Below are 23136 nucleotides of genomic sequence, written 5' to 3'. Positions count from 1 at the left end.
TGTACAGTGTGTACTGTGTGTGTGTACTGTGTGTACTGTGTGTACTGTGTGTGTGTGTACAGTGTGTGTACTGTGTGTGTACAGTGTGTACTGTGTGTGTGTACTGTGTGTGTGTACAGTGTGTGTACTGTGTGTGTGTACAGTGTGTACTGTGTGTGTGTACAGTGTGTGTACTGTGTGTGTGTACAGTGTGTACTGTGTCGCCCCCTGCTGACGCTCTTGTCACCAAAACACAAGAAATGGCCATCCAACAAATTACGCATGCGCAGTAGTCGGCGCTTTAAAACAAGTCTCGAGGAGGGAACATGAAGGCTCGCGCAGGTGGACCTGAATAACAGTCGAGGTGAGCTTCACACACAATAAATACATGTTGAGAAAAACACGTCTGTCCGATAGTAAGTGTTTCATGACGGGGCCGTTTTAATCGCTTCGCTCCGGACGCGCATTTTGTTGGTTAAGCTAGCCGGCTAACGTTAGCCTGCTAGCTTAGCTGTTATTGTTTTTCATGATTTCGCGAGAACCAAAATGGAGGAGAAGGCTGCTGCCAGTGTCCTACACAGCCACTCCCGAGTCCTTGTTTGAACCCCTCACTCTGAAATGTCTGCCCTCGCGCACCAGTGAGAGTAAGTCTTCCTAACATTACCAGTTTGTGTCCCAGTGTGTGTTTGTACCTCAGTGCTAATGTAGCTTAGCTTCAATTTCTAACCGGGTGAGCGATTTTAGGAAAAGGATGCCCGGGATCAGGCTCACTCTTGCTGCGTTAGTTCTTCGGTTTGTCCAAACGTTAGCTGTTACATCTCATTCCCAGTTCAGAGACCGTTTTTGTCCTTTATTCAAACAGGCAACAGTAACGCGACACATGTCTTTATTCGTCTTTGTCTTGTAGGACAGCGGCTGCTCAGTTCTCATGGGAGGTGTCTGTGGTTGAAATGCCCCGCCGAGGCGCTGCAGGATGAACAGTCGCTGTGTTCGCCATGACTTTGAGGTCCACGCTGTTTCCAAATACAGGATTCAAGCAGGACGCTGACACCATCGACTGTGACAAAACGAGACCCGTGAGCCTCAAGAGAGAGTCCTGCGACTTTGTTATAGATGTTCATAACGCACACAGGGGCGACATAAAGGACTTAGACCAGAATTACATGACAAGCAAAGTTTCCCTCGCGGCCACAGCTGCAGAAGTAGTTAAAGGAGACAATAAAACTGTGGGGATATTGTCCCCTGTCAGACAAATGGGGGGTGAGGGAACCCCAGTGAAAGGTAAACCCCTCTCTGCTGACAATATGGATAACCCTCAGATGGCTGTGAACAATAACCCCAAGGATGCAGGTGCAGATGATAGTGTGAAGGGGGTCGTCCCCGGAGTCCTTGGCACCGCATCCATTGAACTCTCCTCTGAGGGGAAGTGGAGGAACATCAGGAAGACCCCTGCCAATCCTCACACACAGGCCAACTGCCTCCGGCAGATTCTCCTCCTCCAACTGGACCTCATTGAACAACAGCAACAACAGCTGCAGTCCAAGGACAAGGAGATAGATGAGCTCAAAGCAGACAAGGAGACAGTATGTTTACATTTTTATTAACATATATTGGTGTGTTATATAATGTGTTGATTTTCAAGGCAGTTAAAGTTACATTTCTTTGTCCCTGTCTTTGTTTGCAGTTGCTCGCACGTATTGAGCGCATGGAGCGTCGCCTGCAGCTCACAAAGAAGGACCCACCGCGTGACAAACGCCTTTTCCAGCCCCTGGAGCCATGGACCCCTGACAAAGAAGATATGTGGGACCTGGATGTAGAGGAGAGTCCACAGCCCAATGCAGCCACTCAGCTCCCCTTTAGTCGCGGTGGCAAAGGTCAAAAGAGGTAAATTTAATATGGGCTTGTACCTGCTCATGTGCTTTGTGGTATCAAAGCACATTAATGAAATGCATGAAGAAAAGGAGACAGTCTGCCTCTGTTCATTAAAATGTTATAATCTAACTTGCCCTGCTAAGACACTCAAAATAAGTTATTCAGACTTAAAATTCTTGTCACATTGTAGTAACTCTAATTCTTCTCTTTGCATGTGCAGGAAATCTTGCTTTGGAGATGCAAAAGCCCAGAAATCACGAGGCAAAAGTGCCAAGCTCAGCCCCCAAAAGCCTGAGATTCAGCCCGGCTCTCCTAATCAAAGAGAGCTGCGCAGTAAAGAAACCCCAGAGAAAAGCGTTCCCATGAGGTCAGGGGCAGAAAGGGACATTATGCTCCCGTGCAAAGAGGAGCCGGAGCAGAGCTGTCAGATTGAAGACCTGCCCTTCATGTCTACTACAGAGATGTACCTCTGTTGCTGGAACCAACCTCCTCTGTCTCCTCTGCGGGAGACTTCCCCTAAAAAGGAGGAAGAGGTGGCCAGTGAGTGGACTCCTCATGTAGTACATGATATGCTGATTGTTTGTAAGCGTAACCTATATCCCATCTTTAATCACTATATCCATCAAATGTCCTCAACTCACTATCTCTGAATAACTTCCTGTCCCTCCTTTCTTCCTCATAGTCCCGTCTTGGAGGGAAAATCACATAGAGCCTTTGGAGGAGGACCCCTCCTTTAACCCCCCCGAGGTGAGACGCTAATAATTCTGCCTCTGGAGTTTGAAAAGTTGTCTCACATTAAATCCAAATGCATTTGAATAACGTGTGTGACTTTGTCTCTCCATCAAGCCGCTGGACGACAATGTGTTTTTGAAACGCCACTTGAAGCTTGAGTTGGATGAGAAGAGAAGGAAAAGGTATCAAACACTGACTTAAGTTATTTGATTTAAGACTTGAATAATATGTAGTAATAATAATAATAATAATAATAATACATTTTATTTGTTTGGTGCCTTTCAAGGAACTCAAGGTCGCCTTACAAGTAAATAACAGAAAACATAAGAACAGTACAATAGCAAATAATAAATACAAATAACAAACATGCAGAATATAGAAATAGCAAAATAAATGTAGGAGTAATAAATATAGAGAAACAGAAAACCGACAGATTGATCGAAGACGCTGGGGAGCCAGTTGGCACATTTACCACATAACCCGATGTTGGAAGAACATTAGCCTCTTTTACACTGCCAGATTTTCAGCGAATGTTGGGCCGTTTTGCCGGCAAGCTGCGAGCGTTTAGACACACAGAGCCGGATTGGCGAGTTGATCCGAGGTGCCCAATTTTCCTCCTCGTAGGGTAGACATATTGGTGGAACCCTTTTAAGTTTAAACAGACCGAGGCAGCCTTCTGCAACGGGAGGAGCTGTTGATGACTTGTGGGAGGAGCTGTTGATGACTTGTGGGAGGGGCTGTTGATGACTTGTGGGAGGGGCTGTTGATGACTTGTGGGAGGGGCTGTTGAAGACTTGTGGGAGGGGCTGTTGATGACTTGTGGGAGGAGCTGTTGATGACTTGTGGGAGGAGCTGTTGATGACTTGTGGGAGGAGCTGTTGAAGACTTGTGGGAGGGGCTGTTGATGACTTGTGGGAGGAGCTGTTGGTGACTTGTGGGAGGGGCTGTTGATGACTTGTGGGAGGGGCTGTTGATGACCTGTGGGAGGAGCTGTTGATGACTTGTGGGAGGAGCTGTTGATGGCTTGTGGGAGGAGCTGTTGATGACTTGTGGGAGGAGCTGTTGATGACTTGTGGGAGGAGCTGTTGATGGCTTGTGGGAGGAGCTGTTGATGACTTGTGGGAGGAGCTGTTGATGACTTGTGGGAGGAGCTGTTGATGACTTGTGGGAGGGGCTGTTGATGACTTGTGTGAGGAGCTGTTGATGACTTGTGGGAGGGGCTGTTGATGACTTGTGGGAGGAGCTGTTGATGACTTGTGGGAGGGGCTGTTGATGACTTGTGGGAGGGGCTGTTGATGACTTGTGTGAGGAGCTGTTGAAGACTTGTGGGAGGGGCTGTTGATGACTTGTGGGAGGGGCTGTTGATGACTTGTGGGAGGAGCTGTTGATGACTTGTGTGAGGAGCTGTTGATGACTTGTGGGAGGAGCTGTTGATGACTTGTGGGAGGAGCTGTTGATGACTTGTGGGAGGAGCTGTTGATGACTTGTGGGAGGGGCTGTTGATGACTTGTGGGAGGAGCTGTTGATGACTTGTGGGAGGAGCTGTTGATGACGCCGCACGTGCGAGCCACTGGCGGTGGATAAACAGGAAACAGCTGATAGCAGGAATTAGCGAGCAGCTAGTAGCAAGAGGGAAACAGGGCCCTAACACCACAAAACAGCCCATGAAACATTAACATCTGAGCAATGGTTAAGTGTACTGCACTGTAATACACACTGAATTAAGTAGTTTGATGTTGGCAAGCCTGTAATTTGGATATTAAATACATTTTATAGTTACAATAGCACAAAAGACCAATTCATCCTTTATTATCTACTGGCACTAGATCACTGTCTATGCAGTGCAAGTTAGAGGAAGACTCTTCCCAAACATCACTGTTTTATTATGATCACAGTTCATTTTTTTAAGATAGACATAAGAACAAATATATTGATTGAATTTGTGACATGATAAAGCCGCCGGCCGTCTGTCAAGTCTGTAAGACAGCTTTCTCACTCATTCTTTCCTCTTCGCTCTTATTTTTTTGATCTTCTGTGTTTTCAGGTGGGACATCCAGCGAATCAGAGAGCAGCGCATGTTTCAGCGTTTGCAGCAGCGTATGAACAGGAAGAAAGTCGTCCCAGAGACTGAGCCAGAGCTTTCTTCCTTCTACCCCGACACTGAAGATGGTATGGCTGCCTTACTTTATATTTTTTAAAATCTATTATTTATTTATTTATTTATTTATGATTTGAAATGGATTCAAGAGATTTCTAACTTGATTCTTTTTATCTCTGCCAGTTGAAACTATAGTGATCACTCCCTTCTTGCCTGTGGTTGCATTTGGCCGGCCGCTGCCCAAACTCTCACAACAGTAAGTTTGTCTTTAACTCTGCCGCATGACATCTCACTGTATGATCAGCTCAGGCTGACATGGTCCATAAAGTCTATGATTTGTCTTCTCACTTGATGATTCTGCACTGCAGGAAGTTCAAAAACACATTTCCAAAAATGGTTAGAAGGTGATTAAAAAATGAATCAATAAAACAGTAATAAGGGTGAGAAAACCAGTGGGTGAGAACAGCTGTCAAACTATCTCATTTATGATATATTTGACAATCTGCTGTTTATTAGCAGTGGCTGAAATATTCCAAAAGGTCATTGTAGTTGTTGCAGTGGGGTTGTATGAGGTACATAATCAGTGTAATGTTTTTACCTTGCTGTCAGTCCTCCAGCAGGGAATGAAGCCGTCTTCAAAGTAGTGTTTTCACGATACTGGAATTTCTAACTTTGATACAGTACCTTGAAAAAATATTATTATCTGATGTGTTTTTGATACCATGGGGGAAAACTGACACTGAGGGCAAATCTTTTATGAAAATATAAATGTAACACGGCTATAACATGACAGCGATGACTTTTCTTCTCTTGGTTAGTATCAGAGAACAGCAGAATGACTCCGGCTCTCCCACACATTCATTTACTTGTGGCAGTCCACCATGATAACGACATCTGCTGCTATGTATTGATTTTTAATTTTTGGAGCTGGACTGATGATCAGGAGTGCTGTTGGATATATGTATACCATTCAGTGTGTCACTGTGCCACACAGAGTGCACTCTGGGCCCAGATGCAGCAGAATAACGCCAGGCACAGTGAAAGTGAAACTTAACTGTTCGTTGTGCTGAGTTTAGAAGTTTGCAGTGAGTGCGTGAGTGGAGGGGCTATGGCTGTGGCTCAACTCACTGTCAGAGAGCGATAAAGAAGTATCAGTAGTATTGACACTGAGGAAAATAAGCATTGAACTGTTTCAGCTATTCTGAATATATGTTTAAACACCACTTCAGAGCTGCCAGACTCCACTGACAGAAATGTACATGTTACCCTGCAGAACACGGGAGCTGCTGGTCCACCGCCGCCTCCATCAGTCAGTTTGTTTATATTATATTTTGTGACTTTCGCATCCAAACTAACGTGGCGTCCACAGCAGTGCGGTGCTTAGCGTCCGTGCTGGTCAGAGGAATATAGTGTTTTTTTGCAAGCAGACAACCAATGAGCAGAAGAAAACAATACAGTATTTCTACTTGCAGATACGAAGAGTATATATATAAGAGTATTGTGGGGTTAAGTAGTTTTAACAGCCTGATTTAAAACCTGTTAAGTTCTCTTTGACTATTTTACATTGTGAAGGAGGGATGTGTAACAGAGGTATACATTATCAAACTGGGAGACACTCCAGTACATGTTCTTTAAGTTGGTAAGGAGAACAGGAATTCTAGAAGGGATCTATTAATTTGTCAGTGTCTGTGACTGTGGCACATATGGGATCCAGGAGAATATAGTTAATGTAGTTAACCCTTTGGACCCTAGGCGTTTTTGGGGTATTTTTTACTGCCTTTACTTTTAAGCTCATATCACAGTCATTATAAAGGCTACATACACATGCTATATCTTGTTTTTTTTACATGTATCTCAGCATAGCAAGTTGGAAGTTGACATATTCTGCCATATATGAAGAGGGGAGACTCTCTAGAATCTGGCAATATAAGAACCATGATGCTGGGACATTCTGTCACTTCACAGCTGTCCAAAACATGTGGTTTGTGCCAGGCGGACATGATTGCCAGCATTTTTTCATTCTTGCAAGAAATTCCATTGACTCATTCACAAATCAAACATGTGTTTTATCTGAAGGAAACATGCAATATTTACATCTAAGATCATAGAAAAATAGTCAACCAAGTGCAATGATGTCCTCCAAGATAATATTTGCCACTTTGTTTGCAGTAAAACAAATTGTGGAGGTTTTCTTTTCGACATGATCTTGACTCACTTCTCTGTGCTCTGTGCTGCTCTTTGACCTGACCTGAACATGACCTGAGGTTACGTCGTGCATGCGTAATTAGGCTACAGTTGTCTGGGTGCGCTGATCTTCTTATGGATGCTTCAGTCATTGGAACAAAAAGCACATTGCAGAAATGTTTTGTCATACAAAGTTTGATGGAGTGTATTGGACCATATATTGGACAGTATAGAGATATTTGCATCTTGAAAGCCGGACTACAAATGTGGATAGACAGGGAGAAACACACGCAAGCCTAAGACGTGGTAAGATACGATATTCCTCACTATATGAAGTGACTGATAACAAGATCTGTATAATGGATTGTAAAGAAATTCGTCAGGTTTTTATCTCGTAGATAATTGATCTGCATTTATAGCGTGATGGGATGACAGCACAATGATGTGTGTGGTATCAGTGGAAAGCTCTGCTCCTGCGCTTTCATGTGATATACATGGCATTTCTGTGCACAGAGCTGTATGAAAGCTCTGCTATACATAATTTTAGTGTAACTTTATCATTGTTTACTGACAAGTGCTTGGTCTTGTTGGAAAGCTGTGGTTCCGCTGTTTCAGGTGATATGAGAGCTTCTTGCTATGACGCACGGTTGTGGACAGAATCCATAGAGAAGAACAGGTGTGAATTTGGATGCACTTTGCGTCGGTCGGGCCCATAGGGTTAAGGTGTTAATATGTTGCAGCGTCATCATGCAGAAACCTGTCGGGTCATGTGAGGAAACCTTTGTAGAAGGGCTGGGGAAAATCGTATTTTGACGCTAAAACATAGGAACTTCATTGAAAATTTGAAGGTTTGGATTTGAGTTTACTCCTGGGAAGCTACAGGATGATGAACTTAAAAACATAATGGACCCATCCTTTAAGTTTCTATACTAACATGTTTATTCTTCCACCAGGAACTTCGAGCTGCCTTGGCTGGATGACCGAAGCCGATGTCGCATCGAGGTGCCCAAAAAACACACTCCTCACCGGACCTGTCGGAAGTGAAACCCTGTTGTGTGGCGTTGACAGCGGAGAGATGCCGCCCCGTGCCCAGATTAGAAAATGCTATATTTGTCTTGCCTGGGGGGGGGGGGACGACAAGTCATCAGTCGCTATGTACAACTGCTGTTGCTTTCAGTCTGAAGTTTGAACGTTTCCCCACTGACCAGCTGATCTCCTGCAGAATATTATAGAAGGATGGGAGACAGCTGTGACAGTGGGTGTCTCATTTTGATTAAATGCCTGATGCCACAAGATTACAGTCCCCGTGTTAGCCGCTGTTAAAGATTACAGTTTGTATCCTAAAAAAGTGTATGAGCAGTTATGTGCATGTTCTGCAACATGTTTAAAATACATTGTGTATCAGCTGTGCCATCCACAGCTGATTGATTTTATCACAGCAAAGTGGAGTTTCTGTCACTTTTAATGCAGACGGAATAAATTGACTCTAATCTTGAGCGCATTCATGCAAGGTGGAAAAATACCCATTGGTTGCCATTTTTGACTGAAATGTGGAACTTGAGCTGTTCGCCAGGAGCAATATGGCGGCAACTTTTTGGTTCTGGGTCGTCCTACCACACTCATTCTCCCTGCCTTAGAGGGGAAAAAAATGTCAAACTCTGACTGTCTCGTGCTGTGTATTGCCTATATCGTTGTTCACGCACAACTTCAAATAAAATTTTATCAATGTTTAGTGTGATATCGGGAGGTGTGAGCCACACTCAGCATGATGTCATGAAACAAATGACAGGTTTAGCCAATCCGACGTCAGAAGAAGTTACAAAAAGCAACCCAATGATTGTTCTGTGTTCCTGGTTTGCTTTATGAAAACAACAGCACGGATGATTGGACAGGTGGTGACCCAGTGTTCTGTTTCTTTATTTTCAATGTGAGTTGCATGGGCTCTATTTAGCTGTTTAAAAGAAAAACATGGTAGCATGGCTTCACCCCAGAAAGAGACTAATCTCTGCTCATTGGGCGACAGAAACTACAAAATATTGTTGAAAGCATGACTTTTGGCTGCTCTGTCCAGTGAGAGCTGCTGCGTTCATCACAACAACACCTGGTAATAACAGTCTTGATCTTTGGTGTTTCCAATCTTTACAATACGCTTACATCCAGTAAATATTAGGCAAGTTGTGTGTATGCATTTGGTCTCTTCAGGATTCAAGGGAACCATTTTAGAAGATAAATAAGCTTTCTAGCCGTAGTTCTAGCGATGTTCACAGGTATGCTCTTTAACATGCTGCCAGTTAATCTCTCCCTCTCTGAGTTCATCTCAGTCGCAGTGTTTCATTTCTTCCTTTGTTCATACATACGATGCAACAGCTTTCTGCAGCTTCAACACTTCGACTGCCAGGTGTATGTGTAGGCATATTTTGGAAATACAAAGTTAACTTTTTTTCCTGTACATAGCTTCCAGAAACAAATGTACATAAAACATGGCTGTTATTTTTTTATTATTTAACGTCGGACGTGTTGAGTACATTCAATATTGTTCTATGATTGTATGTTGACAAATTGACAGTTTTGAAAGTTACATTTTTTTGGAATAAAATTAACATGTCTACGATATTTGGATTTTGGTTTTGTTTGGGTTATTTTTAGGTTTGATGATTGATATAATAGAATATTTTGATATCAATAAATACAAACACAAAAAAGAAGTTATTCAGGAATGGTGACTCAGATATACTCTGACTTGCTACGTCACCTTTTAAATCCCCCAGTTTTCAGTTTATTGGAAAATGGAGTGGGACGTGTTTTTTTGTATTTTTTTGTTTGTTTAGTTTTTTTGTCATATGTGTCTTTTTTTGGTGATTTTGTGTCTCCAATGCGGTTTTGTGTTTATTTGTGACCATTTAGTGTCTCTTTGATGTCATTTAGTGTCTCCTCATAGTTACATCTTTCTCCTCATGGTCATATTTTTCTCCTTGAGGTCATTTTGTGTATCTCCCTCTCTGGCGCAGCCGAACAGGCGAGCTGGTGGCTGTGGATTAAGAGGAAAGATGCCACTTGGGCTCCGAAATATCACAAAAGCAAGGTTCAAGGGAGTAGAAGAAGAGGGGGCGCACCTGGGACGCCAGGTGTTGCCGATGAGCCCTCTGGAGGTGCCTATCATTGAAACACCAGTGAAGGAGGGGACCCACCTGATATGATCCCAATGAAGCTCTTAACCTCACTAGCCGTCTCTGCTGGTCTCTGCCTTCCCTCTGCTCTTTACTACCTTTCTTAGACAGCATGATTACTGCCACTCATAAGTCTTTAACACAGATCTGTTCTCTCAGGCTGAGAAATACTTTCTCTAAGAAACTGAAATTCAGACAACCAGTTAGTTTAATCTGGAAAAAAATGTTTATTCAACAAAGAAAAACAAAAACAGGAAAGTTTCCCAAGAAAAAACCAAAATGCCGCTGACTCTTACCAAAGTTTGGTGAAAATCCTGCCAATCTCAAAAACACCACTCCACCACAGTCACCAGGCTGGAGAGCCTTTCCACTGGAGAAGAGTCAGCTGCACACACCTCTCTCTCTCTATCCTTTATGTATTTGTGTAAAATAAACTGTGCCATTAGTAAATTCAGACAGATATGATGTTGAGATGTCATCTGGACCCCAACGATCGTCACCACCCACAGATAAACATAATCAAAAGTCAGCAGAGAGCTACAACAGCACATTTTATATGATGATGATGATGAAGATAAAGAACGCTAAACCAGCCTCATGTACAAAAAGTGCTGACATAGAATATCTGCCATGTTACCGTCTTTCATTTGGTTCCATTGTAGTGTTAATTTAAAGTGGGAAACGAGGTGCGTCGAGGAGTTGGTATTCACACAGACTGCGAAATACATTTTCACTTTCAGACAATGTGTCACGTGGCATTTTCTTACATGAGAGACCTATGAAGGATAATGACCCTTGTAGACTTTTACTTTTTGTCTTTTGATAAAATACATAATACACGCATAAAATGAAAACAGCTCAAACTGAAAGCCACACACCTTCATGACACAGCTGAGTTGGCAGGTGTTCTGCCAGTTATACCTTCAGAAGACTCTAAACACAGAGATTGGAGTATCTGTATTAACACAGTGTCTGACACTTTGCTGTAGGTTTAAGTTCTCCTGAGGTTATTCAGCCGCTCCTCCAGATCAGCGTCAGCGTCGGCCAGAGCGGCTTGGGGCTCGGCTTTCTTTCCTCCGGCCACCGACAAGCTTCCTCCAGTGCTTGGGAGATCTGAAATGAGCAACGCAATGGTCGTCCAATGATGTCACAAATGTGAAATACCAGAAAGAAGACAAAGGGAACACGGGAAGGATTCAAATAGTTGTGCTCAACGTGTTGGATTTTCTCACCTGACAGCTGATCAGACAGATTGAGACCCAGCTCGTCCAGAACTTGGGACACGATGGCGTCACTGTAGTGAATGCAGAACATACACTGAGTTAGTTCAAAGCTCAGCAACCTTAACTATCAATAGAGCCAAAAATAGACCAAAAATAATTGTAAAAATCTGCTTAGAGCCACAAAACATATGCAAATCTTATGGTAACCCAGTCGACATTAGCACAAGGTGACTGCTGCAGAGGGCTGCTGATGATTATTTGGTACTTTAACTGTCTAGTGTCTGCGGTGAGAGCAAACAAATCTGTCAAAGCACCATTAAACCCTCTAATTTCCTTTAAGACTTCTATTTTCTCTGAATTGAAATCCACTGCTGGCCTCGCTGGGGAAGCTCAAGATAAGTTACTATAAAAGTTTGTCAAAGTTCAGAGGAAAAGGCGGTCGACGTATGACGCACATTTTAGTTGACGAAATGTTCAAAACGAAGGAATACTTTGCACAATTTTAAACAGGTGTGTGGGCGAGGGATGAGAAGAATAAGACTCTGCACACTATATATATCAAACCTATCTATTTTAATGCTGCTGCACAGTTTCGGTGATGAGACCTCCGTCAGGCAAACGAAATGTTGAAACTTTTTTTCTCTGGAGCCCCTGAGTTGCTCAGGCCCTGTTTAGACGACAACGGTTTCTCTTAAAACGTAAAGTCTGTCCTTTGCGTTTTAAAAAACTTCTGCATTTATATGACGACGTTACTGAAATGATCCCCGTTCACACAGAGTCGCAAAATCTACTGGAAACGCTGTAGTACGCACACCAGGCCAGTGGGTAGCAGTGCATGATGCCGTGCGCCTGCGCTGAAGTGCCTTCCTCCTACAACCCGGTGATTACAAACCAAAACAAAGAAGACACAATGGTGAAAGCATGCACAGATAACTTTGTCTGGATGGACGACGAGGTGGAGTTGCTACAGTAACAGATCTACACTTCACTTCAAATCAACAGGGTGAGCAGCACAAACAGAGCTCTGCATTGTTGTTGTGACAGTCGGCGTGCCTAGTGACTGGAACGTAATGCGCATGTGTGAAAAGATAGTACAACACATAAACCCCCATAAAACCACAATGCAGTGTTTTTACACTTGGTTTTTGGAATTTATTGTGTTAATTATTGAGCTTTAGAAACATGGACATTGGATTAAGGACGTTGTAAAGGATCGTCTGCACGCCTCTTTGTCACCTGGCAACCATTTTTAACTTCTTTAACAAATATGGAAGCTGAAAAATTGTAATGAAACATGCTGTACTCTCCTAATTATGTCACACAGGTTAATTAATCTGTCATCATTTATTTGTTTTTCGTTCTTGTCTCTTGGATTTCCTTTGGCTGGTCTGGCTTCCTGTGTTTGCTCCTGGGTTGGTGGGTGGGTGGATGGCGTTGTCTCTTTGTCCTTGTTGGTTCAATGTTTGTTTGTTGACGCTCTGTGCATCTTTATTATCAATACCTTGTTTAAAAAGAATTGATGTTTTCTTTCACTCCTTTGGTGAGTAGTGACTTTAATGAATGCTCACTGTTAAATAAAGATGGTACCTAAATGTGCAGTGACAGGTTTGTACAAAAATAAGTGTTTGGATGCGTCTGAGTCGCTCACCTCTCCTCCTCATCATCCTCATCACCCATGGCGTCGTCAATAGCGTCGTTCATCATCTCCTCCTTCATTTCCATGATTTCACTCTGTTTTTCAAATTCCATCATGATCTTCTGAATCTGAGGCAGTTTCAGCTGTGGAGGAAAAAATAAATATGAGTCAGCATCAGGAGGGTTCTTTGTTTATTTCCATCAAACAGTGTGTCTGTGATTTCTTGGACGGACCTGTTTGTTCATGGTGGCCATGGCTTTGGTGACGCCTTTCATCGCCAGTGCCATGCTGTTGTTGGACTTGAGCGTCTGTATCTTTAGACTGACGGCCTGAATGTTGGCTCTCATCATGATGAACTTCTTGACGTAGCGCCGCGTGCGAACTAAGTCTTTCGCCATGATCTTGACAGCGTCCTGCACAGATTAATAACAGCACACATCACGGTTAGAGTTACATATTATTCTCTCCTCATGAAACACAAGTTATTTTTCTTCGTCTCACCATTTGTCCTTGTTTGGCCAGTTTCTTTATGTCAGCGATGATCTTCTTCTCCTGTTGCTCCAGTTTCTGTCGCTCTCGGTCCAGGTCTCTCATGGCTCGGTTGAGTGCCCTCTGATTCTGCCTCAGCATCTCCTCCGGAGTCTTCCTTCTCCCAAACAGTTTGTCCATCTGTTAGAAAATACCAAAAGTAGAATGTCAATAAAGGCAAGCTGAACAGGTTCTGTTGAAAACTAAAATACATTATTACTGACGTGATTCATCAATTAATCCAGTGGTTCCTAACCTCTTTCCTGAGGGACCCCTTTTCTATCATTATAAACTGACGGTCCCGACTATGGGACATATCTTATTTCATATTATATTTAATGCATGGCAGTAACAGCTGTGTAATCAACCCAAACAGTGAAGGCAGTAACTTTATATTAAACAAGCAATTTGGACGAATTTTAGCAGATTATTTTCTGTGAACATTGCATCATATTTGTAGGAACTTTTTATACAATTTTCTGTCTGTAATATGTTTTTATGTTTGTTTTTTAACAATCACACACACTTTATAGGCCTCTCTTTGACAGATTCAGTATTTTCTTCTCCTGATAATTGCTGCATGTTCTGTTAGCCCTTTGGTCGGTTAAACTGCATACTTTCCTAACGCAGGTCGAGCCTGTTAAACAGAGTGAAGACTCTGTGACTTCAGCTTGTGCTAAATTCTTCACCATATGTTTACCCTGTGAGAATTACAAGTTTATATCTTCAGTAATAATCTAAAGTTTAACAATGCCACTCTGTTTTCTTCACATAAATGATCGTAGGCCTGCAGTATATTTAAAAAAAAAAAAAAAAGGTTTCTTAATCTCTGTAAAATCAAGAACGGGCCTGGCAACCCCCACGTGAAGCTCTGGCGACCCAGAAAATGGAAATTTGTGTTTTGAAACTAACTGAAATAAAGTCAAGATTCTCTGTCCAGCTGGTAGATTAGCAAATGTACACAGTATATTAATCGATGAGTTTAGTATCACAGTGAAGCTTCAAACCGGTGTATTGCTGCAACCTTACGTGTAAGACTTTAATAATTGAGATAAAGCCTGTAGGAAATAAGTGACGACTTTACAGCTCATTGAAATGAAGGATTATTAACATGACAGGTGAATTTGGTTTTGGTCTGTTTGGATAACAGATCAATAATCAATGATTATCTGTCGATCAATCTGATGATTATACGAAATATATTTGTTCTTGCTGTTTCTCTAAAATGTCAGATGATAGAAAATAATCAGTTTCCCAAAGTCCAAAATGACGTCATCACGTCTTGTTATGTCAACGGATTTTCACGTAACCGCCACAGAGGAGCAAAGAAACACATTTAAGAAGTGGAAATCAGAGAATATCGACTTTTATTCTTTAAACTGATTAATCTATTATCAAATCAGCTGGTCACTGATGTTGATAGTTGACAACAGGTCTGACTGATCGTGAGGAAAAAGTAGTTTAGCTGAGATTTAATGTGTAAAACTGAAACAATTAATTGACTGACAGAAAACTAATCACTATTTGTGTGTGTGAGAGACTCTTCATTAGTAAAGTGACTGAAGTTATCAGATAAACGTAGTAAAGAAGTAACGTTACAGTGTGTCCCTCTGAGCTGTAACGTCAGTGGAGTATAAAGTACTGTAGTAAAGAAGTAACGTTACAGTGTGTCCCTCTGAGCTGTAACGTCAGTGGAGTATAAAGTACTGTAGTAAAGAAGTAACGTTACAGTGTGTCCCTCTGAGCTGTAACGTTAGTGGAGTATAAAGTACTGTAGTAAAGAAGTAACGTTACAGTGTGTCCCTCTGAGCTGTAACGTTAGTGGAGCATGAAGTACTGTAGTAAAGAAGTAACGTTACAGTGTGTCCCTCTGAGCTGTAACGTTAGTGGAGCATGAAGTAACGTAGTTAATGTACTTGTTTCTAACAGTGTGTCAGCCATGTTAGCGCTGCCATGACCTCATGTTTCCTGGATAATATTACTCAGCGGTTCTTAATGTGACTGGAGGCCTGTCACAATCTCGGTTCAGCCCTGTTTTAGCTGCTTCTGTCTCAGACCTGTCCAACATCTTCTGATGTAGCGCCGCCATGTCAGATTGAACCCGGCTGTGAGGGAGCAGATCCCCGCAGTGTTTCTCTCACCTGGTCGTTTGATGGCGGTGATCCGTAAAGATGTTTAAAGCGTCTTCTCCGACTCCGAGTCGAGACAAATTTGAACGATTATTTGTTTTCTTTCCTACACTTCCGTGTTGCGATAGTTTCACTTCCGGGAAATGACGTAGCCACGTAGTTTCGAGCGTCAAGTTGAGAGTGGGTGTTCACGCGGCCGGGGAGGAAACGGAAGCTTTCAAAATAAAAGATGAGGCTCGATAGGACACTTTTATTGATCCCCAGCGGGTTGTTGCTGCAGAACGAGGACAGAAAGAAATACAGATTATTAATAAGTAAGTAAGTTAGTATGATACTTAATAATAAGACGGACATAAACTAATAAGAAGTTTAGGGTAGAATGAGAAACTATTAAAGAGCATTTGGAGACAAAATGAATCGTTCATATAACAGTGGTGTGATTAATATGTAAACAGTATTTACCAGACTAACATATAATATGATATCATAGCATACGGTGCAAGAGTTAATGTAAATTAACGTATAGAGAAAGTGATATGAGACATAATCAGTGTTGGGGAGTAACTAGTTACATTTAACTAGTTACATGTACTTAAGTTACAAAACAGGTTCTATTGTAACCAGTTACAGTTACTGAGAAAAAATATGATGTTAAATTACACTTACTAATCAAAATGTTGGTAATTAAAAAGGGGTTACATCCGAATATATTCTTTTCTTTTTTAGCTTCACTGCCCAGAAACGTATTATATTGTATTATTTTATATTATAGAAAATGTTATAATTTGATCAACCTTATATAATATTTTATTGATTAAATTATAAGTTTTTAATTCTTCTTAAATTTTTGGCTTATAAACACTTTTTATTATAACTTTGAGTGTGTTATTAGTATTTATTATTATTTCTTGTATTTGTTCTGTATTCATTTTGATGATGTGATATGTTGCTAGGTTAGTTACAGATTTATTTCAAAACTTTTCCCCTAAATGGAAAAGGTTTGTGCCAAACACTTGTAGGCTTTTATTTTATAGGTAAAAGCACGCTACTTCCGGTTGTAATCTCGCGTTATTTACGTTGCCGGATTGCACATGTGCGACTGAACCAAAGGCCACAGACGTGTCAGCTATGGAGGGAGACAGATGGTGTTGATGGCTGAACAAAGGAAAGTCCTTCCGACAGATTCTCAGTAAAATCTGCGGACTCATCATTTCTGGATTGAAGGATCATTATCTCTTCATCATTAGCTGAGTCACGTTTCTCTGAGGCAGTCCCAACTCTTACTGCCTCTGGACACATCCAGCCACTTCAATATGTGGGTGTTGAGTGTTGCACATCAGCACAAGTTGCTCCTCGTTGGGACTAGAAGATTGCACAAGTCTGCATTATTTTTACGAGTGGGCTGTTATCATGTCTCAGCCTCTGTCCTGCACCCACAGGACAGCAGCATCAACCCTGTGGTGAGGAGACGACACAGTGTGATAAATACTTCCGGTGTCCAACACAAACCTGTTGTACCAGATGGAAGGCGGGATCATAAAAGGTCAGTTCAGAGTAAAGTGCGGAAGAATGAGACCCCAGTGCTGCAGAAACCAAGTAAGAGGAGGGGGGGGGACAGCAGAGTGTCATCTGAACTCAGAAGACTGAGTCTGGAGGATTTCCCCGAGCAGAAGGAGAGGATGGAGGGTCAGAGGTCAACACTGGACTCCAAAGCTGAGAGCTATGAGGTGCTGTTTGGCGTCGCTCCCTGTCTCTTGGCTCTCTCTCAGGGCAGAAGGAAGGCCCAGAGGCTGTTTGTAAAAGATGGCGAGGCCTCTCACAGGGCGTCTGTGTTACAGGTGTGCGAGGAGGCTCATCGGCAAGGAGTACAAGTCCAGCGGGTCAGTAAGAGGGATCTGGACAAGATGTCTTCTGGGCGAGTGCATCAAGGAGTATGTCTGCAAGCAAGTCCTCTGAGCTACCTCACAGAGGACAGAGACTCTGCACCCAGCAGAGGAGACGCCCCTCTCTGGCTCGTCTTGGAGAGAATTCAGGACCCGATGAATCTTGGCGCCATCCTGCGCTCGGCTTACTTCCTCGGTGTGGACAGAGTTGTCAGCAGTCTTCGCCACAGCTGTCCGTTGTCTCCAGTGGTCAGCAAGGCCAGCTCAGGCGTCATGGAGGTGCTCGAGGTGTATGGGTATGAAGACCTTGAGGACATGCTGGAGTTGAAGGTGGCTCAGGGCTGGCAGGTGGTTGGCACGGTGGGAGCTGAAGCACAGGAGTCCCAGATTCCTGTCACCCAGTGTGCAGACTTTCACATGACTAAACCCACGGTGTTGCTGATGGGAGGTGAGGGGGAGGGACTGTCCCAGCAGCTGCTCTCTCTGTGCCAAACTCTCCTCACCATCCCAGCTGGCAGAGAGTTGTTCCCAGGTATAGAGTCTCTGAACGTCTCTGTAGCTACAGGCATTCTGCTGCACTCCCTGCTGTCGTCCAGGAGCTCCACCACATGATGACCTCCATAAACACCTGTCTGTACTCTGCAACAGAGGCAGGAAGGGAACTGACAAGTAGACATGTTGATGTATGTGAAACTGAACACTTTACTGCAGTCTTCAGATACGGCTTAAAAGGTCCAGTGTATAGGATGCAGGAGGACATATTGGCAGATATGGAATATGATAAGTATGTTTTCTTTAGTGTTTAATAACCTTAAAATAACAATAATTAAGCAATATCACACGAGAGGGAGTGATGTTGTACTGTGATATCGTCACAGCTGTGATTCGGTCGTAGGCACGAGGCCGCATTCCTCACCGCTAGATGCCACTAAATCCCCTAAATCTTACACACTGAACCTTTAAAGGACAAGGACGACAGTATTCTGTATTTGTCTCCTGATAGTAAATTCAAATAATGAATGTATCTACTAACAAGCACTGTGTGTGTGTCAGAGGCTGATATATCCTCTTCCTCTGTGCTGTAGAACTCCATTGTTGTCTATTAAAACTATTAAAACACACCAGAGAGCCACAGCATATACTCATTACCATGAAGGTACACACTTGAAAATATTTAGACTCAATCCTGCAGACATGTTCCTACTGCCACTAATACCCCCTAGAGCACCAAATGTGAATTAATCCGCTACTGAAAATAGTCCCCAACAAATGCACAGTTTCCTCCTGTTTGAGTAATGTTTGATAAAAATGACAGTGCTCCGCAGTTTAAATGAAACTATATATTTGTGACACAACGTATTAAAGGTATACTATGCAGGGTTGTTGGTTGATGTTTGTAACAGTAAAATCCAACCACAGATTCACTCCTGTTTGGCATTTGGCCTTTCTATATCTGTGTTTCAGTGCTGTGTCTCTTGGATGTGTGCTGCTACCTTTTTATAAAGTCCTGCCCTTACCTGAGTGCTGTGGGGTACATGCCCTTACCTGAGTGCTGTGGGGGTACATGCCCTTACCTGAGTGCTGTGGGGTACATGCCCTTACCTGAGTGCTGTGGGCGTACACACCTGTAAACGTCCCAAACACAGAAAGTAAGACAATATAGGCAGAGGGCAGAGTTTATTTGTTTCTTTTAGACAAAATCCTGCCTAGCTTGTCTCTATCTGACTTTCCGTCAGTGACTTAGGGACATCTAGAGGTATTGTGAGACAGACAAGACATTCAGTCTCGAGCAGGATTTGTTGACAGTAAGATGAGTTTAGAATAAGACTGTTCTTATCCATTAAAATGTTGCACTGTTGCCTAATTGGAATAGTTAAAATTATCATGTGTCTGAGTGTTTTTTCCATTCTGTATGAAAAACAAATTCCATGTACTCTGGGCTGTGTGCCCATTAAAGTAAAGTTAATGAGGTCTAAACAGCTGCAAATTCTATTTTTAATAAAATACACTTGATCATATTGACTCTTGCACGTATATGTCAGGTTTTCTATTTGTTTCTGTAACACACACACTCACACTATCGACATGAACTGTCAGGGTCATCTACTGCTGAGGGCACCAAGGCCATGTTCAATGGTCATTGATATTTAAGACTGATTCGGGTGCAGTTATTAGCCAGAAAAATAATTAATTAAGAAACAGGTTGGTGTTTCTCCACCACAGTTACACTGCATGGCATTGTGGGGATTTTTGAAACCCGGCTGCAGGTCTCTGCTCCCGTTCTGAAACAAAAGCATGAGTGAGGTCCAACACTGATGTTCGATGATCATGTCTGGATCACAGGTGGTTTATCAGTTCATCTGGGGTCCGTTTCACAAAGCAGGTTTAGTGAAAACTCAGAGTCTGTTAACCCTGAAATGAGGGAAACTCTGAGTTTTCCGTTTCAGAAAGGGAGGTGACTCAAACCAGAGAAAGAGGGGTAACTCTAGCCTGTTTCAGAGAGAGAGGTAACTTAAGCTCTCGGTCAGTTACCATAGTAACAGACTCTATGAACCTAACCTGGTCGGGACCAGGTTTTTCTCAATGAACCTGGAGTTTCTCTCTGTCTCCGCCCTCTTTCAGAGCCACACACTCCATTTGATTTCCTCATTCATTCAGTCAGCAGGCGAGTTTTGGCGTAGCCTAGTTCTGCCGTCTGTCATTTAAAAATCATTAAGAAAATCAGAGTCAGTATATTAGAAGTCCATCAGGCACAGTAGGTGGAGACTTTTTTCACTAACATGGCATGTCCTTTTGATAACGATCCCGTGGATGAAGGTGCAGCATTACTGCGCAGAGAATTAAATATTCGGGAGATGGTTATCAGACCGCGCATAGATGTTTTAGCATTTCCACACAATTATCTTTTTGAGCTGTACCGTTTCACGTCACAGTCCATCATCTACATACACAACCTAATCCGTCCTTACATTTGCAACATCATCAATCGTAGTCATGCTCTCACATCCCAGCAGATATTGTGTGTTGCGCTGCGTTTCTTTGCAAATGGAAGTTTTTTGTACAATGTCGGAGATGCTGAGCACTTGAGTAAGGCAACTGTATGCAGGGCGGTCAGAAAAGTGTGCTGGTTTTACGGCATCTGCCTTCTTTCTGTTGGCTGAGTAGAAGTCTGTGTTAGTTTAAATAGGCTTAATTATTTAACAGAACATGATATAGATGAGAAGACATTTATGTGTGTGAAAACAGCATTATGTTGGGGATACAACAACTGCACAGTCAAACAGCCACTTAATATTTACTTTACAATGTAAAACATGATCAAAATGAGGTACCCCCATGAGATTATGCCGAGGTCTTACCTGTTTGAACAATGTTTTTATATTTCATCCTAAACTGCTGCCAAGTGCGCTTCTCCCCCGCGGGATTGCACCTAAATGAAATAAATTAATAGGCTACCATTCAAGCAGTTTCCCCTGTAATATTATTGTGGTTGCAAAGGACTACATTTAAACTTATGCATTGACCCGAGCAGCAATGTTCTCCCACGCCGTCTCCCTCTCTTTTGCAGCTGCAGCAGTGTTGCACTTCTTTTTGAAAACATGTGCAAACTCTCCGTATGAGCGCATTAAGATTTCTAATTCTAGTGGGGTGAAAAACGCAGCCCTCCTCTTCCCCGTTGCCATGGTGACTCGTCGAATCGGGGCTCCATTGATGCTGGCTTTTTATAGTCGTGGTGCACACACTTAACTCCAGGTGAAACTACTCCGAGTTGATTAAACTGATTCACATCAGCTGTTCTGGAACCGGAAACTCAGAGTTTCCTATCTCAGAGTAGATCAACTCAGAGTTCAGGATTAGACTCAGAGTTTGTTGAACCTGCTTTGTGAAACGGACCCCAGGTGTTGGACGGGGTTGAGGTCGGGAGTCAGTCAGTGCAGGCCAGTCAAGTTCTTCCCCACCAAACTGGGAAACAAAGTCTTTATGGATCTGGCTCTGTGCACAGGAGATACTGTCATGTTGAAACAGGAAAAGGACAAACACAAACTTCTGACAGAGATTGAAGGACACTGTTGTCTGAAATATAACTGTTTGTTGGACCATTCAGATTTTACTTCATTGGAATTAGAGAAAAGTCACCTTAGATCAAAAGTACACAAACTTTTCTCCATATGTTTTTTACTTGTGTTCTTATTACAGATGTATATTATTATTTTTCACTTCTGTATTTCTCTGAACTTATTCTGTCTTTATGCTGCTGCAACACCTACATTTTGTCCTCAGGGGATCAATAAAGACTTCTCTTACCTCACTTTACTTGGACCTTACTACAGAACTATCCTCTGGGAACTCCTTTTACTATCTGTGATTGTATTTGCACAACTTGTATGTTTTCTATTATTGCACCATATGTCTGGACCTTGTTCTCTACCTACTTTTGAATGTTGTTGTTTACACCTTATGTCCATTTCTTTATTCTTTTGTTCTGCACCAGAGGGGACCAACAGAACAACATTTTGTTCCTCTGTGTACCGCACTGTATTTAGATGGATGACAACAAAGTATTTGCCATCTCTTCGCTCTCATATCTCTGAACTAGACAAGAGCTGCAAACAAAACCGCCATGGGTTGTAAGGCCCTGTATGTTTCTGAGATGGAGTCTCCTGGATGTTTGTGGCCATGTGGTCCTTGTCACTCTACATTACGCTTGTCACTTTATATCAGGGGTGTCAAACATACGGCCTGGGGGCCAGAACCGGCCCACCAAAGGATCCAATCCGGCCCACTAGATGACTTTGCACACCTAATGTAGATGCACATGAGAAGGCTGAGAGGTTTCAGGAGCAATTTAAAACTTCAGATTGTAAATGGTTTGTAAGGCAGGGATGTCTTATCCTGCTTCTTCAACAGGTTCTACTTCAGTGGAAAATCATGAATAAAAGCACATGTGATGAAAGTGAGTAGCCGACTGACTGAATGTGGAAAAACACTTAATTTTTCTGAGGCTATCACAGGATGTTCATCATTTGTTTTGTAAAAAAAAATTAATGAATGTTTTCAGAATGGACTTCTTTACACTAAAAAAAGGAAAACTTTTAGAGGGGTTGATATTTATAGGTTATTATGCACTGGTTTAACTGGTCTGTGTGTGGCCCCTGAACTAAAGTGAGTTTGACACTCCTGCTTTATATTATACTGTCACTTTATCTTTATATACTTTTACTTACTGCTTTACAAACTGTTCACACCTCTCCATATGTATAACACCATTATTATTATTATTATTATTATTATTATTATTATCTTGTATATACATTTACTACATTCCTGTTTACATTTAGTTTTTTCATTTGCAATATTGTATACACATTCATATTATTTTATTTATCTATATATTTTAAATGTCACCTTTTATGTCCTAGATTTATATTTAGTTTTACTTGGGGGTTTATTTTCCTTTGTCTTAAAATATATATATATATATATATATATATTATACTATACAATATTATACAATATATGTGTGTTTAAATTATCACCGACATACAGTATTTGTAATTGAAAGATGTATATCGTGTGTAGCCTATAAGATAAGATAACTTAAGATAATTCACATTACAGCAGCTCATAGCACAGATAGAAAAGCAAGTTGAATGGCAATAGAATACTGATGAATAAAGATAAAATACAAAAAGATATATATCAGA

At 42.1% G+C, this 23136-nt stretch overlaps 3 protein-coding genes across 5 annotated transcripts; 2 read left to right on the top strand and 1 right to left on the bottom strand.

The window, feature by feature from the left end:
• The first annotated feature begins 197 nt into the window (after nt 1-197).
• msl1b (MSL complex subunit 1b) lies at nt 198-9478 on the top strand. 3 transcript variants are annotated; one of them, XM_049562953.1, is made up of 9 exons: nt 198-343; nt 887-1562; nt 1664-1863; nt 2072-2391; nt 2534-2598; nt 2698-2765; nt 4628-4752; nt 4865-4937; nt 7819-9478. In XM_049562953.1, exons 2-9 carry the CDS (start codon nt 975-977, stop codon nt 7907-7909), a joined length of 1530 nt encoding a protein of 509 aa, XP_049418910.1. In that variant the 5' UTR covers nt 198-343; nt 887-974; the 3' UTR covers nt 7910-9478. The 3 variants fall into 3 exon arrangements, with proteins under 3 accessions (XP_049418910.1, XP_049418907.1, XP_049418908.1); XM_049562950.1 differs by having other exon boundaries at nt 2072-2433; XM_049562951.1 differs by lacking the exon at nt 198-343 and adding an exon at nt 481-623 and having other exon boundaries at nt 2072-2433.
• A 761-nt stretch (nt 9479-10239) lies between these two features.
• chmp2a (charged multivesicular body protein 2A) lies at nt 10240-15716 on the bottom strand. Its single transcript, XM_049563505.1, has 6 exons — nt 15561-15716; nt 13393-13560; nt 13125-13304; nt 12904-13034; nt 11265-11326; nt 10240-11145 (listed from the first exon to the last, which is right to left on the bottom strand). The coding sequence occupies exons 2-6, from the start codon at nt 13558-13560 to the stop codon at nt 11024-11026; spliced, it is 663 nt and encodes a 220-aa protein (XP_049419462.1). The 5' UTR covers nt 15561-15716; the 3' UTR covers nt 10240-11023.
• Nucleotides 15717-16623: 907 nt separating this feature from the next.
• On the top strand, nt 16624-19501 carry mrm1 (mitochondrial rRNA methyltransferase 1 homolog (S. cerevisiae)). The gene has a single exon (XM_049563503.1). The coding sequence runs from the start codon at nt 16862-16864 to the stop codon at nt 18041-18043; it is 1182 nt and encodes a 393-aa protein (XP_049419460.1). The 5' UTR covers nt 16624-16861; the 3' UTR covers nt 18044-19501.
• The last annotated feature ends 3635 nt before the right edge of the window (nt 19502-23136 follow it).

Source organism: Epinephelus fuscoguttatus, linkage group LG20 (assembly GCF_011397635.1).
Source record: "Epinephelus fuscoguttatus linkage group LG20, E.fuscoguttatus.final_Chr_v1".
Lineage (NCBI taxonomy): Eukaryota > Metazoa > Chordata > Actinopteri > Perciformes > Serranidae > Epinephelus > Epinephelus fuscoguttatus.
This window is presented reverse-complemented; position numbering and strand designations above follow the sequence as displayed.

What these genes read in the sequence shown, in the direction of transcription:
- mrm1 (XM_049563503.1), top strand. Translation starts at nt 16,862, where the DNA reads ATGTGGGTGTTGAGTGTTGCACATCAGCACAAGTTGCTCCTCGTTGGG.
- chmp2a (XM_049563505.1), bottom strand. Translation starts at nt 13,560, where the DNA reads ATGGACAAACTGTTTGGGAGAAGGAAGACTCCGGAGGAGATGCTGAGG. An exon ending in TGGCCAAACAAGGACAAATG is followed by an intron (nt 13,305 to 13,392) that starts GTGAGACGAAGA and finishes TAATCTGTGCAG; the next exon opens with GACGCTGTCAAGATCATGGC. An exon ending in TCTGTCTGATCAGCTGTCAG is followed by an intron (nt 11,146 to 11,264) that starts GTGAGAAAATCC and finishes TGCTCATTTCAG; the next exon opens with ATCTCCCAAGCACTGGAGGA.
- msl1b (XM_049562950.1), top strand. Translation starts at nt 975, where the DNA reads ATGACTTTGAGGTCCACGCTGTTTCCAAATACAGGATTCAAGCAGGAC. An exon ending in TCAAAGCAGACAAGGAGACA is followed by an intron (nt 1,563 to 1,663) that starts GTATGTTTACAT and finishes CTTTGTTTGCAG; the next exon opens with TTGCTCGCACGTATTGAGCG. An exon ending in ACATGATATGCTGATTGTTT is followed by an intron (nt 2,434 to 2,533) that starts GTAAGCGTAACC and finishes TCTTCCTCATAG; the next exon opens with TCCCGTCTTGGAGGGAAAAT.